At 40.9% G+C, this 15822-nt stretch overlaps 1 protein-coding gene across 1 annotated transcript in view; it reads right to left on the bottom strand.

The window, feature by feature from the left end:
• The window catches only part of LOC147029064 (SPARC-related modular calcium-binding protein 1-like), a 205339-nt gene that overhangs the window by 16452 nt on the left and 173065 nt on the right, over positions 1-15822 (bottom strand). Inside the window, exons 10-11 of the mRNA XM_085879991.1 lie at positions 4367-4472; positions 348-595 (exon numbers count right to left, since the gene is read on the bottom strand). Coding sequence (XP_085736117.1) covers positions 348-595; positions 4367-4472 — 354 coding nt within the window. The remainder of the gene's footprint in view (positions 1-347; positions 596-4366; positions 4473-15822) is intronic.

Below are 15822 nucleotides of genomic sequence, written 5' to 3'. Positions count from 1 at the left end.
ATATATATATATATATCTCGATTCCTGTTTGTGTGGCACAAGCGCCACACATACGGCCACACCTTCTCTCTCCCACAGCGTCACAAGCACTACCCATTAGCCAGACCACACCTTTCCCTCCAGCTGGCCAGTGATTTTATTATGATCCTTTTCTAACTACTCCTCGGTCACTGGGCCAATCTCAGGCACACTTTGTGGTATGATCACATATTTAGCTTCAACGAAGGTTGAACGTACTCCACTAAAAATTCCCCTTCTGCCCTCACCCGAAGGGTGGGTAACCTGTTAGTGGGTTATAATTTTATGTCTGCCTTATTGGCACAAACTTGACAGGCATTTATACTCACCATGCTGCTTCTTCAGGCCCAAGCAGCCCCTCAGCTCTGGGAGAGACAAGGCTTTGTTGCTGTTGAGGTCACAGTACTCCACAAACTTGCGACCACACGGTCGGGGTTGTGGTCTTTTCTTCAAAAAACGCTTCAGGCGTTTCATGTCCCTCTTAGCCAGGATACCCCTCTGGTTTCTGTCCAATGACTTAAAGAACCAATCAACGGCACGTTCTTCCAATGTCTGTGTGGGGTCAGGCTCAGGAACTCTACATGGGGACAGAGGGAGATTTAAGAAAATAAAGTGTTCGTAAATGCATAAAACAAGCATCCCTTTTTACCCCTCAGCCCAAATTGGCTAAGGGGTATTGTCATCGGCGTTGTCCGGGCGGGCGTCTGGGTGTCTGTCCGTCTGTCAACTTTTGGTTTCCATCAATTTCGAGGAGAACGCCTTGTCCGATTAAATCCATTTTTGCAGTGTGTGTTGGGGCTGGGGAGAGGAAGGTTCCTTTTGATAATCAGTGCGATGCGATATCCAATATGGGGGCTAGAGCAGCCATCTTGAATTTGGTTTTCGGACAATAACTTGAGAACGGCTTGACAGATTGATTTTATTTGCATGGGGGTATAATGGGGGTGGTTAGAGGAAGGTTCCCTTCGATATTCAGCGCAATCCGATATCCAATATGGCGGCGAGGGCAGCCATCTTTAATTTGGTTTCCGGTCAATAACTTGAGAACGGCTTCACACATTGATTTTATTCTGGCAAGGTATAATGGGGTTGAGTAGAGGAAGGTTCCTTTCCAAAATGGGCATGCTGCGATTTTCACTGTGGCCGCCACGGCAGCCATCTTGAAATTGGTTTCCGTCAATTTCGAGGAGAACGCCTTGTCCGATTAAATCCATTTTTGCTGGGTGTGTTGGGGTTGAGTCGAGGAAGGTTCCTTTCGAAAATGAGCTTGCTGCGATTTTCAATATGGCCACCATATTGAAATTGGTTTGCGTCAAGGGGCTGAGAGGTTACGCCCACATTGCGGTGCTATTTGTTATTTATTGACTTGGTTACTTTCAACAAAAATTGATGAGTGTCAATAGGCAAAGACAGACATTTTTATCCTCGCTCTGTGTTTTTAAACTATTGCACCCACAAGTGAAAATATTCAGGGAAAAATGCAAATGAGAAATGGCAAATGTACACACTGCCTGTCATGGCAACAGCAATTACACGTCAGACTCATGTTTGTAATAAAACGTGAATCCCGCCAGCTTTGTACGGCCTACTCCTCCACTCCACAAGACAGGGCTTTGTTTATAGCCTACTCCTCCACTCCACAAGACAGGGCTTTGTTTATAGCCTACTCCTCCACTCCACGAGGCAGTGCTTTGTTTACGGCCTACTCCTCCACTCCACGAGGCACGGCTTTGTTTATAGCCTACTCCTCCACTCCACGAGGCAGTGCTTTGTTTACGGCCTACTCCTCCACTCCATGAAGCAGGGCTTTGTTTATAGCCTACTCCTCCATTCCACGAGGCAGTGCTTTGTTTATGGCCAACTCCTCCATTCCACGAGGCAGTGCTTTGTTTACGGCCTACTCCTCCACTCCGTGAGGCTGGGCTTTGTTCACCTCTTTGTGTCACCTCGTTGGATTCCTTACAACTTGCTCTTTTGCATTGGATTATTGCTTCACTTCTTCATCTTGATATGCGTCGGTTTTCAAGCCAATATTCATCACCAATGGCAGACGAACATCGCCGTTTTTATAAAACGCTCAAGACCTCATGGGAAATTGATCAAAATGTGCTCATCACCGCAGGTATCAGGTTATACTCACCCAGCTCCTTATTCAGACTCAGTTATATGGTCACCCGGCTGCTATCAGCAGTTATACTCGGTTACCATTTTCCCCATGATATGGAGCTGATGTTTTGGGCGGATACCTGGCTTTAAGTACCCTCCAAATCCTTAGTATTGTTATGTTTGTGGGGATAGGGGAAATGACTTTAGCTGAGATAGGAATGCACAGCGAAGCTTGGGCCGTGTGACGTGGTTCGGAGCGACGATGACGTCACTTTAAGTGAGGGAACCTGTTCTGTGAAAGTGTATTTTTGTCCCCCCCCTCAATATAGGGGGTGGGTGGTCGTGATAATTAACATTCGGATTATGTGTATGAACCCCTTGTAGCCATCCCTGTGTTTGGGAAATGGGGACGGGGCTTTTGCGGTGTTGTAGTAGGCCACGATGGAAATGGAGGCTGCAGTGAGCACAGGATAAAACACAAGAACAATGCACCAGGGAAGGAGGAAGGGAGCTTTGGGGCTGAGAGTATCAGTTTGGGAGTATGGCGTTGGAGAATGTAGGGCCCAGGGAGATCATGGTGACGAACGAAAAAGAAGGTTCGAGAAGGTCACGTGATCGCGGGTGTTAAAAAAAAAAGAGGCGAGCCTGCGCAGTTGCTCTTCTTCCCCTCTCTCGCCTGTGGTGGTCGCTCTTCTTCTTCCCCTCTCTCACTTGCACTGGTCGCTCTTCTTCTTCCCCTCTCTCACTTGCACTGGTCGCTCTTCTTCTTCCCCTCTCTCACTTGCACTGGTCGCTCTTCTTCTTCCCCTCTCTCACTTGCACTGGTCGCTCTTCTTCTTCCCCTCTCTCACTTGCACTGGTCGCTCTTCTTCTTCCTCTCTCTCAATTGCACTGGTCGCTCTTCTTCTTCCCCTCTCTCCCTTGCGATGGTCGCTCTTCTTCTTCTCCTCTCTTGCTTGTGGTAGTCGCTCTTCTTCTTCCCCTCTCTCGCCTGCGATGGTCGCTCTTCTTCTTCCACTCTAGCCTGCCTCCTTCTCTTGGCTCTGCCTCGACGCTCAATCTGGCATCATCGTTTGTGTTCCTCATCTCTCCTCACTAGCTTTGCTTGATGTCTATCTCCCGGACATGCGCCCCACTTCAGCCTGTCGTCTGGTTCCATCGCCTCACGTTGGCTATCTTTGGTGCACAAGGGAGGTTGGCGTTGGACGCAGAGGGGTACATCTGAAGAAATTTTGGCGGCGCCATGCATTTTGCCTGCTCACCGGACAGGCCTGAGGCCTCTGGGGGATTTTCTGAGTATCTTGTATTCATCCCTTTGTTTGTCGAGTGTGTCTGTATGTGGAAGTGCTCCATTTTGGCCTTTATTTATTTGTTTCTCAGCGTCTTCTATTTGCTTTTGCTTGATTCCTTTCCATGTACGTAATTGTTGAACGTTTGATTATTTTATTTATTGTTGAATTTCCCCCTTTATTGGGTAGTCGGTCTAGTCTACCCTTATTATCAGTATTTCCGTCTATGTTTGGCAGTCTGTCTGTATGGATGTCTGTATGTCTGTTCGGTCCAGTGCTCCGTTAATACAATGGCCATTTCGATGAAACTTGGTTGGTAGGTTCATACCATGACCTAGTTGTGTGCAAATGAGAACCGTTGCTGTGGACCCATCCGTTGCCTAGCAACGGACCTTTGAAATTTTCAAAAAAATCTCAAAAATTAATTTTTTTCAAAAATCGGGCCACGACCGACTGTGGGCAGTACATTCAGCCATATTGTCAAAAATTTCCAGCCGGATCCTATAAAAACTGTCGGAGAAGATAGACTTTGAATGAACCCTGGTTGAAAACTAAAAAAACGAAGTTAGTTACATCTCAGAGACTATGAGTCAGATATACATGAAACTGGTGTGGTAGGTTCATGGAATGTCCTCGTTATGTGTGAGAAAGAACCGTTGCTATGGACGCTTTTGTTGGCTAGTAATGGCTGAAAAACGACTAAATTCGACTTGATCGACTACCCATGTCTGCCTACCGGCTTCTTGTACATTTTCTTGGTTCGGGTGATTAAACCCATAAAATCCCCCCCCCCCCCCGTTGCTTTGCATTTCCCGCCAAGAACTCGAACGCCTTGGCTGTAACCGTTTGGCCATCCATGCACGGTCGGTTTTAACCAGCCATATACGCGACAGTGTAATACTTAAAATTATAAAATAAAAAATTCCAACTATATTTTGGATCACAAGCCTTGCCTTCCACGAGAGGATGCTCCTGCTTCTTTGGCTGCTTTCACCATGTCTGTGATGAGAGCATCTAAAATGGAAGTGATGAACTGATTCTTCTTTATCCCGGGGCAACCTGTTTGCAAACAAATCACAATGATGCAGGAAAAAAAACAAGGCATTTTCTCTTTGTGCCAACCTGTAATCGTTGTAGTTGTAAAAGCATTGTGCATGACACTTACATCACCAATATAAAGAAAGAAGTACAGTATGTCCAGAAGGTTATTTGGCAATAATATTTTGACTCTGCCAAAGGTTTGCACAGCATAGGTTCAACTTATCCAAAGTACAATGATTTCCAACCATACTTTAGTAATAATAATGATCATAATGCAGTAAAGCTTTGACAGATTGTTCCCATTCATAAAATGAAGAAACATCGACATGTCATGTGCATATATTAAATACGCAAAATTAGCAGAATTTTACTTTCTTTTGCATTCTTGCAAATGTAATATGTAAAGAGTGTTATGCTGACCATACTTTTTATCTTTTTTTTTGTTGTATACATTGTCAAGGCTCGAATGAGAGATAAAACACAACGCACAGCAAGGAGGGCAGGAGACGAGAGAGGTGGGAAAGGGAAGGAAAAAACAGTGGGGAACAGAGACATTCGGAGATCTGTGGAAGGGAGAGGGATGGGGTGGGATACACAGGTAATACAAGATGGACATTACAGGGACTTTCAGGAAGAAAGTCCCTGTAATGTCCATCTTGGCATTACAAAGAAATTTTGCAATACAAAGAAATTTCACCCATCATACATGTGCCATGTCGGCATATCCATACCCCAGTACTTCTATTGACTGTAGGTAGTGGCCATTATAGAGAGAACCCGAAGTGGGAGATGTGGTCAAGTATTGGCACACAATGGTCAAATATTCTTTCACATTCACAACCTAAATGCAGTTGGGACAGCTGGCTTTACTTCTGAAGGGTGTCCTACTTTGGGAAGAACCATCCCCCCTCTTCGTCATGCTTCAAAAAATGGCAGCTTTCAGTTGGGTACAACCTTGTTGAGGATTTTAATCGAGTTTAACTCGCTGAATTCTGAGCTGAATTCTGAATTCTGAGCTCATATGTTGTGTGAGCTCTTCGACATTGTAAGCGTTCTTCCAAAACATTCCCACAAACTTTTGCAAGTCCTCACAAGGGATGCAAGTATCCGTATATCGTATATAGAGTCACAAATATATCGAGTCAAGTTTAGAACCTTTCAAATACAGTACAGTGATGGAAACCCATTGTATAGTTACTGTGACAGAGCACGGAATGTTCCTTAGTTTTTATTGGCTCATCACACTTGAAGTCGTCTCTACTTTAGGCCTGTTTACAGGTTTATGCTCTCTGTAAAATATATCGGAATCGTTTGCCTATCTAATAATGTTTATATGGGAATGCCAAAGTCATTCTCCAACTCTCATTTGCAGCAAAGTTGGTCACTACTGTCCACGTCTCTCGAGAAATCCCAGTAAATGTGCATTGTTACCAAGCCACTAGTGCTTTTCTTTCACTGTGCATTACATGCAGTTTTGTGTGTGTGTGTGTGTGTGTGTGTGTGTGTGTGTGTGTGTGTGTGTGTGTGTGTGTGTGTGTGTGTGTGTGTGTGTGTGTGTGTGTGTGTGTGTGTGTGTGTGTGTGTGTGTGTGTGAGTGAGAAAAAGTTTTTTGAATGCTTTAGAATTTTTTGTATTTCTGCATAAATTTGACTGTAAATGTCATCAGATCTTCATCTATGTCCCAAAAATAGACAAAGACAACCTGATTAAACAAATAGCACACAAAAACATCGACTCGAAAATCTATTTATTGAGTAAAATGATCCAACATTCAATTTCTTTGTCGGAAAAAGTATGTGAACCTTTATGTTCAGTAGCTGGTGGAACCCCCTCGAGCAGGATATCGCAAAAAGTTGTGGACGGATTTGGATGAAATTTGGTCGACACGTTGGGTGTGTGACGAGGAAGAATTGTTCTAATTTTGGTGAAGATCCAGATCCGGCGACTGGAATTTTTAAAGTGATGCTTCACCATTGAGAGAAAGGGCCAAGAAACGATAAACAGCACGACATCTCAAAAAGTTGTGCATGGCTTCGGGAAAAACTGGGTGGACACATTTGGTGTCTGACTTTGAAGAATTGATCCAATTTTGGTGAAGATCTGAATCCGGATCTGGATCCGAAAATTTTTCAAGTCCTCGCCATTGAGAGATAGGGCCAAACTAATATATATATATATATATATATATATATATATATATATATATATATATATATATATATATATATATATATATATATATATATATATATATATATATATATATATATATAGCTGCAGCATAGCAAGCCAATTGTTCAAATTTGCATAAAAGCACCAAAATTAGTACACATGTAGAATAATGTATTCTGAACAATTCTAGATATGGAGCCACCCGAGATTGTGCCTTGGTCAGCTCGATCTGAAATATCAGACTACGCCGCTGGACTAATAGCACGATATCTCAAAAAGTTGTGGACGGTTTCGGATGAAACTTGATGGAAATGTTGGGTGTCTGACCATGACGAATTGTTTCGAATTCAAACCATGACGAATTGATGAAAATCTGAATCTGGGAGACGAGGATTATTTAATTTTCAAAGTGATTTCTTCATCATTGAGAGATTGGGCTAAAAACGATATATAGCACAATACAGTATCTCAATATGTTCCACTGGATCGGGCATTGCGTGGTGGAGGTATGCGCTCCACTGAGTGCCCTTATAGTTACTTCTGCGCTTTGGATTGTTGTCTTGCTTCATGACCCACTTTCTGTTAAGCTTTAGCTCAAGGGTGGATTCCCTGATATTCTCCTGTATAATTTTCTGGTACAATCCAGAAATCATGGTTCCTGGACTGATGTTAAGGCCCAGTCACACCTTAACGTTTTAGCCAACGATGGCAACGTATTAAAATGTATGTAAAACGCTGGCTTACGTTGAACTTTTGATGTTTTTTTTTTAAGATTCGGACGTATTCATAACGAGTTGGTCGTATGCATAACATATTAGTAATGGACACAGAACGTTTCGTTGTGTTATAGATAACTTATACCAACGAATGCTGGACCTGTTGTTGGCCTACACAACCGATGCCCAACGATAGTCTAACTTCGGCATAGCGCGTTGCACGCATCGCCGACGATGTCGTGACGTAGCCTATTAAAAGGCTGACGCACAACGATTCGAATCATAACTGCCGTAGAAATGGAAGTGTCAACATCGCGGTCACACCTTGGCGATCTTGCTAGCGTATGCCGACCTAAGAAAAATGTGTCTAAAACTTTGGGGCACGTCAAATACGGTATGAGTAAGCTTGGTATACGTGAGTAGAACGCTAAAGTATGCTATCATACGTCGTAGTAAGTAGAGTACGTCAAGAAATTTTAAACATGTTCAAAATTTTACGACGTACTCGGCGTATGACACACGTTCCGCATGCGATGGGGATAAGTTTTACACACGATATGTGGACACTTACACACGTCCACAAAGGCTACTTATAAGCTACTCATAAGTCGAAACACGTCGCGATAATGTCTTTTTTACGCGAAACTTATTTCTAACTTATGTTTGACGTGCTTTGAACCAATTCTTTACGTAGTCCCAACACACATCGACGTATGTAGACGTATTCCAATGACGTCTTCCGGTCGACAAAAAAAAAAAAAATGAATGTGTGTCTAGCTTACAACTGCCATATAAAGACGTGTTCCCAGCGGTTTTGGGAATTGGTATATAAAAATGCTGCTCATAAAAGGGGAACCCAACAGTGTTTTCGAGTCCTTTTTGAGTCGATGTCCATGTCAGCAGTAACAGTATCAGTATTAGTATTATTATTAGTATTAGTAGTAGTTTGTTCATGTTGGCAGTAGTAGGCGAGTGTGAGGGGGAGGGTGTGGGTTATGATGGATCCTCCTTGCGTCCGCGTGTCCACGGGTAGGTTCATAGGCTGCCACTCAACGATTTAAATGGCTGCATCTCCACTATTGAAAGTAGACGTTTGCGCTCAACAATTGGATTTTTTTTTACACTCAACGACTTTTAAACGGTACCATTCTGCTATTTTCATTGTTTACAATGAACGATTTAAATTGCTGTCACTCGCCTTTGTTTTTTGACGCTGGGGTTTGGAAATTTGAAGCGTTTCTTCTGAACGTGTTAAAACGCTCAAACTCGACTATTTTAAATAGACGCTGCCGATGGACAATTGGAATCATAGCCAAGCTAGACATCGAAGTGTGAACATCCTCGTCATGCCGAAGAAAAGTTTGAAGAATGCTGCAAATAAGTGTCCTGGCCGTGGCCGTGGCCGTGGACGCTGACGCAAGGACGATCCATTATACCGACGTCTTTCAGCCTATGAGTAACTTAAAAGTAACGTCTGTCGACGTGTGGCAACGATCGCGTAACGTGCCAACAACACGTTAATCATAGGTTAGAAATAAGTTTTGGGTACGCTAAACATTACCTCGGCGTGTCTCAACTTATGATTAACTTACAAGTAGCATGTGTTGACGTCTGTCAACGATCGCAGACCGTGCATACAACTTGTGGCCAGCGTAGCGGAACGTGTGAGTCATACGCCGGCATACGTCGTGAAATTTCAAGCATGAAAAAATTTGAGGACAACCGAAAAGTACAACGTTTCAAGCCAGCGCACTACGACGTATGGCAGTGTTTTTCAGCGTGCTCTCAATGTTATCAAAACTTACCCATAACGTATTCAACGTGTGCCAGCGTTTTAGAAAAAAAAATCAAAAATCGGCATACGTTGTCCAAAACGTCAAGGTGTGACCGGGTCTTTACAATCAGTAACAATGATGGCAAGCCGTCCAGATTCTGAGGCAGCAAAGGAGCCTCAAACCATGATTCTCCCACCACCATGCTTCACAGTTGAGATGAGGTCCTGATGTTGGAATGCAGTGTTTGGTTTCTTTTGCCAATAGCCTTCTGTCTAAAGAACATTCTTCCAAAAGCCTTCTGAATCATCCAGGTGATCTTTGCGAAACATGAGACGGGTGGCTATGTTCTTCTTGGAGAGCAGTGGCTTCCTCCTTGCTATCCTCCCATGCACACCATTCTTGTTCAATGTTTTCCTGATGGTGGACTCCTGAACACTGATATTAACCAATGCAAGAGAGGCCTGCAGATCTTTAGATTTTACCCTGGGGTTCTTTGTGACCTCCTGGATTATTGTACGCCTTGCTCTTGGAGTGATTTTTGTTGGATAACCTCTCCTGGAAAGAGTAACAATGATGTTGAATTTTCTCCATTAGTACACTATCTGCCTGACAGTAGATTGATGGAGCCCAACATCTTTAGAAATGGTTTTGTAACCCTTTCCAGACCGATGAGCATCAACAGCTCTTTTCTCTGAGGTCCTCAGAAATCTCTTTTGACACGCTTCCACAAACCTGTGTGGGGAAGATCAGACTCCGATGGTGACAAACAAAGTATGTTTTTCATATAGGGCAGGGCCACCGATCACTCCTGATTGTCATCCCATTAACTGAAACGTCTGACTGTAATTACCCCCTTAATTGAGCTGATTAACCTGGAGGTCCACATACTTTTTCCAACAAAGAAATTGAATGTTACATCATTTTTCTCAATAAATAAATGAACGTAGATTTGTTTTTTGTTTTTTTTTTGGGGGGGGGTGTATGCTATTTGTTTAATCAGGTTCTCTTTTATCTATTATTTGGACTTAAATGAAGATCTGAGCACATTTTATGTCAAATTTTCAAATTTATGCAGAAATACAAAAAATTATTCAGTGTTCACTCGCAAGCAGTCTTGCAAAAGGGAGGGGGGGGTAGTGTTGCGATTCTGCAAAACCGCATGCCTCTAAGGCAATGGCACCCAACATTCAGTGATCCCCAGGCAGTTATTTCATTGGTATTCGGGTAGCTCGTCCTCCCTTCATGTCTCGTGGGTTAACGGGAGAAATGGCATTGCGTGGGACTCGAAGTTAGGTCTGATAAATATCTCCTTGATTCGTACTCTGACCCCTTCTCTAACCCTTTCCTTTTAACCATAGTACACATGCATGCAAGCACACACGCCGTTCAACAGATGATTGCTTAATAAGCACACCGCGATGCTTCCCATGGCTCGAATCAAACCTGTTGCATACAAGACAAACCTGCCTCGGGAATTCATGCGCCATTTTCCATTCAAATCTGTGCACAAGTTCCCAATCGGCACCACATCTTACTCCGCACCTCACTCACCAAATTTCATCACTTTAACCACAAATGCCTCCCACACATGGGAAAAATATTGCCTCATCCCCTTATACCTCTGCATCACTACAATTCGCCACTCTATTTCGAACACTGCGCGGCATCGGCCATTATCCTTGGCGCAACAGACCTTGGCGCAACTCGATGCTCGATCATGTAACAGACGTTAAATGACAACACCGCATCTCATCGGGAACGCCCCAGGTGATCGTCTGGAATTGTTACAACCCTCATCCAGTCATCAGACCACGGCAAGACCATAAGCAACAAGGAAGGGTCGCGGGAAGGGTGATCCGGGAGTTTGGTTCGGGTACCGGGTGTGCATTTTGGCTCGTGTAGGAGCCCGTGGGTGGCGGAGAAAGTTTGCTACCATCCAACATACAGACTACATGCGGGGCCGGGGTGCCGGCTCGGGGAGCATGCTCCCTATATTAAGTCAGGAGCTCCGAGCCGTGCTGAAGCTGGTGGACATCTCAGCCAATTTCCGGTCCCGGAGCCTGGTGGGATGTGGCTAGGGCCGTTGTGGCCCAATCGAGGAGCCGGATTTGGTCCAAAGTGTGTCACTTTCTGGTCCTTGCCCCACCCTTCTCCTGGGGCTTATAAAAGGGGGGGAGGGGGGTGCTTGGAGCCGTAAAAAGAGAGCTTCTTCTTCGAGAACGTCTTCCATGTGCGACTGCCGTCCTTTGAGAGCATACAGTGGAATATATATATATATATATATATATATATATATATATATATATATATATATATATATATATATATACACATATATATATATATATATATATTACTCGTGGGATGTGCTGACACATTGGAAGCAATAACTAACTGTGCTTCCTCCTTGTCTCAGGTCAGGTCGCTCACCTGCATTTATTTCGTTTTCATTTATGGATGCTTTCCAATGGTTTTGTGATATATATATATATATATATATATATATATATATATATATATATATATATATATATATATATATATATATGTATATATATTCTCCTGGTGTATCTATCGGCTTCAATATCCATCACCACACAACATTTCATCTTTCCACGTCACCTAGAAGGTTCCTATCTTTCTTTAATATAATTCAGTGAGTCAGTGGTTGGAATGAGCTTGATATATTAGATATATGCCGGTAAACCCGTCCAATGACCAAAACTGTAAAACCCATTATGCCCTGAGGCCAAATGCCCTGAAATTTGTTATACTACCTTATTTTCACACAAGGAAGGTCAACGTCACAATTGCAGGGGAAGATATCAATATGAGGCCAGAGTGGTGGGGATGGTACATGGTAGATGGAAGATGTCTGCCCATACAGACGGGACCAGCCTGCAGCACCGTCATAACTACTCAATGCCATCTGCTGCCGTTGTGAAAAAAAAAAAAGATTGCAATACAAGGATGTGCAGATGCCATAAAATATGCCCTGCCTTGCACTGCTGTGTGGAGAATGCCGTGGTACAAGCTGTATCGACTCACAGCTACCAGTTTTTACTGATGGCTCTGACCAACTTGACGGGCCTACTAATTGAGTAGGGTGACAATATGCCTGCAATGATCGACTCACCACAACAGTGAATGATCACTTCAGCATTCACTGTCAAATATTTTACTAGCATGGATCGGCTTGCTACGCTCGCCTCTCCACACGTTGTTGCAGAGATAGATGTCATAGATTTGCTGTGTTGGCATGATTTTCACCAATCATAATGCAAACATTTTTTTCTATAAATTTATTTCTAATATTGGTAATATTATATTTATTTGAAATATAATTTGTGATTATATGAAGGTCCAAGTGGTCGAAAGGGTCAAGGGTCTAAGCTCTCCTATCTGTCTGAAGTGTGTAAGAGGTCTAAATGGTGTTAAGGTCTCGGAGGTCTTGAAGGTCTTCGAGTCATTTGAGTGTTTGGCATCTTTTAGGTCTTTTTGTGTCCGGTTATTTTTTGGGGACTTTTGGGTCTTCGTGGACTTTTGAGTCTTTTGGGTCTTCAGGGTCTTGGGGAATTCACGTTTAAACAGGATGTGACTTATAGGCATATAGTCTTCATGGACTGACGGACGGCTTCTCGGCTTCACTGCCTCACTGACCATACTTTTTGTTAATGTATAAATATGTGTATACATATATGTTATTTTGTATGAATATGTATATATGTATTTATATATGCATAAATGTATCCATCCATCCATCCATTGCGACCATACTCTGTGCAGAGCGTTGGTGCTGCCTATGCAGTCTCCTTGGCTATTCGACACAATCCTGGATGGGTGACCACTCCGACACAGTATACCAGCAAGCTGGTACTCATTTTGCCGACCTCGGAAGGATGCCAGGCAAAGTGAACAGCATCTGGTATTAATTCAACAGCCGAGTGGGATTTCAACTCGGGATAGTAGGATCCCAAGCTCACCACCCGAACCAGGAATCCAACACCAGGCATATATATATATATATATATATATATATATATATATATATATATATATATATATATATATATATATATATATATATATATATATATATATATATATACATATACCAGACGGTGGTCTCCTTGGGTTCACCTGAGGCGATCCTTTCAGGTGAGTGCCTGTATGTATGTATATGTATATGAGTAGGGTGAATATACTGGTTCTGGCTCACTTTTCCCCATGTAAATGAATGGGGGATTTTCAGCGATTCATATTTTTTTCCCTAAAAATAAACCCCCTTTTTATCCCAAGGTATATTTATTTGTCTCCCCTTTTAACCTGGGGACACTTTTTTTTTTTTTTCAAATAATCCATACAATAAGATAAAGATTTGTTCAAGGTGATTCTAAAGAAATATCTGAAACGTCTAACCCTCGGGACATTCTTTATCAAATAACCGATGCATATTGTTTAGCTCACTCATTGAACCTATAAAGATTTGTTCATTCTCAAATTCCTTCAATAGTTTAATTTTCTTTGCACAATAATCCCCATCTAAAATATTGAAAAACAAAACATTTGAATCTTTATATTTTTTAAGATACCCCTTTTGTGCCATTACGAAATGATAAACTTCTCTTAATGCTCTTGTTTGACCACCTCCTGAGCCACATATCATTTTGAGATTATATTAAATTGTTTTTTCATTGTTCAATTGATAACCATCAAAGTTTTCAGTCCATTCAAGGATATTCATATTTTTCTTTACATCCTCTAACTTACTACTTTTTAAATTGATTCGCTTATTTGTTTTATTTACCTTTGTTTTAGTTATTTTTTCAATAAGACTTATTTGATATTTTTCACATTCATTATGTTTTCCATTTATATACCAAGACTGAGATTTTCTCCACTCTTTAGTTTGATTAATACTTGGTTTGACCATTTATAAATTGCAAAAAAACGCGGCGGTAGCCCTTAAAAAACCCTAACCCATCTTCCCATCGTTAAAACACAATCTATTCTATTCAATCTATCATACAATATCCATATGGAACACAATCTATTCCATTATCTAAAATAAATCTCATCATCAAAGGCTCCTAATGCCTTTTTATTTACTTCTTCACTATATATGTTATGTTTATAACTTCTTATTGTATTCATTTTCCTATATTCTTCTTTCTTATTCATCAAACAATTATAATAATTTCTAAAAGTTATTGATTTCTTTATTACATATTTCTTTATTCCCTTTAACCTCTTATCAATCTCATCACCATACTTATAAGCATATGCCTTTGCTCTCAATCCAATAAACTCACTCATTGCTTTTCCACCCAACTCATCCTTAAACTTACCAATAACCTTTTCATTCTTTTTGGAAAATAACTCACTCTTCTTTCTGAAATTACTTGTATCATATACTCCAATATTTTTCTTCATATCTTTATAAACATCATCAGTTTTTATATCGAGGATAAAACTATCAGTGTCCATATACAACAATGAAACATTTTCACCATACTCTTTCTTTAAGTCATTATACAAATAATCATACATCAATATCTTTGATAAATCAAGAACTGCTGTTCCAATATAAATTGGTTTATCCATTACAATACTTTCCTTTTTCATATGAATTGCAGAAAAGTTCTCTGAAAAAACCTCTTCTCTCTCAAAACTTGGTTTATTTATCAATCTCGAAGCTTCTTTCCAAGATGTTGCGAATCTAATGTTTTGCCTGTTTCTAACATTTTCCATAGTCTTTCCAAATACAGCATTATTCATTAATTTATAAAAGTCTCCTTCAAATTTTACTTTTGTATTTGCTCTCATATCTGTATTGAATTGAATATACTTTTTCACCCAAGGACTTTGTTTAAATTTTAAAACTCTATGAATTTTAGCTACTCTCAATCCTTCTCTCAAAAACTGTTTTAAGCTTCTCTGATGCAAAACATATCCCTCTTTATCATAGAATGTTGTTAATAACTTTTCTGTTGATTTACCTTTAATATTAAAGCTTTTATGATAATCACTGAACCATTCTTTCTTTGGGGTTTCTTTCTCACATGCAAAAGGAAGGTCTTTATGCTTATTATGAAGATCACTCGGGTACCTCAAATCAACTTCAAAATAATAACCTTCTTCTTCGTCATTCAATTCCTCTTGAGAAGAAATAACAATATTCATCAAAGCCTTTTCATAATCCTTTTCTTCCACCCACTCTAATTTACCATAAGGCAGAGATTGAGACATTGCCCATCCATACAAATTATTAGCATCAAAATACATCAAATAATTACTATCTTTTTCACTATCATAATTTGGAAGATATTTATTATTTGCTTTAGTATATCTTTTTGAACATACTTGTGATATTCCACCTCTCTTGGACTTCTCAATCATCAAAAGCATATCAACATCACTGATTAAATCTATATCTTGTTTTGTCATTTTCAACATTGCACTCCAAGCTAAACCAGGAGCTGTGAAATAGTGGGCAGGATCTAATCCATAACAATTTTTATTATGACAGAGTGATCTAAAAGCTTCAAACACATCAGCTAACAATAAAACATCTGTTTTTAGATATAAATCATGATATTCTCCAAGGTTCTTTATCTTAAATATTTTCCATATTTCTTGTGCGTGTTTATATTCCTTATCACTTATCTCTTCTTCATAAAGGTTATTATAGAAACTTTCTTTTGA

Source organism: Eptatretus burgeri, chromosome 4, assembly GCF_056783735.1.
Source record: "Eptatretus burgeri isolate ZD-2024b chromosome 4, Ebu_testis_v1, whole genome shotgun sequence".
NCBI lineage: Eukaryota > Metazoa > Chordata > Myxini > Myxiniformes > Myxinidae > Eptatretus > Eptatretus burgeri.
Note: the sequence above shows the minus strand (reverse complement) of the source record. Positions and strands in the feature narration are given on the sequence as shown.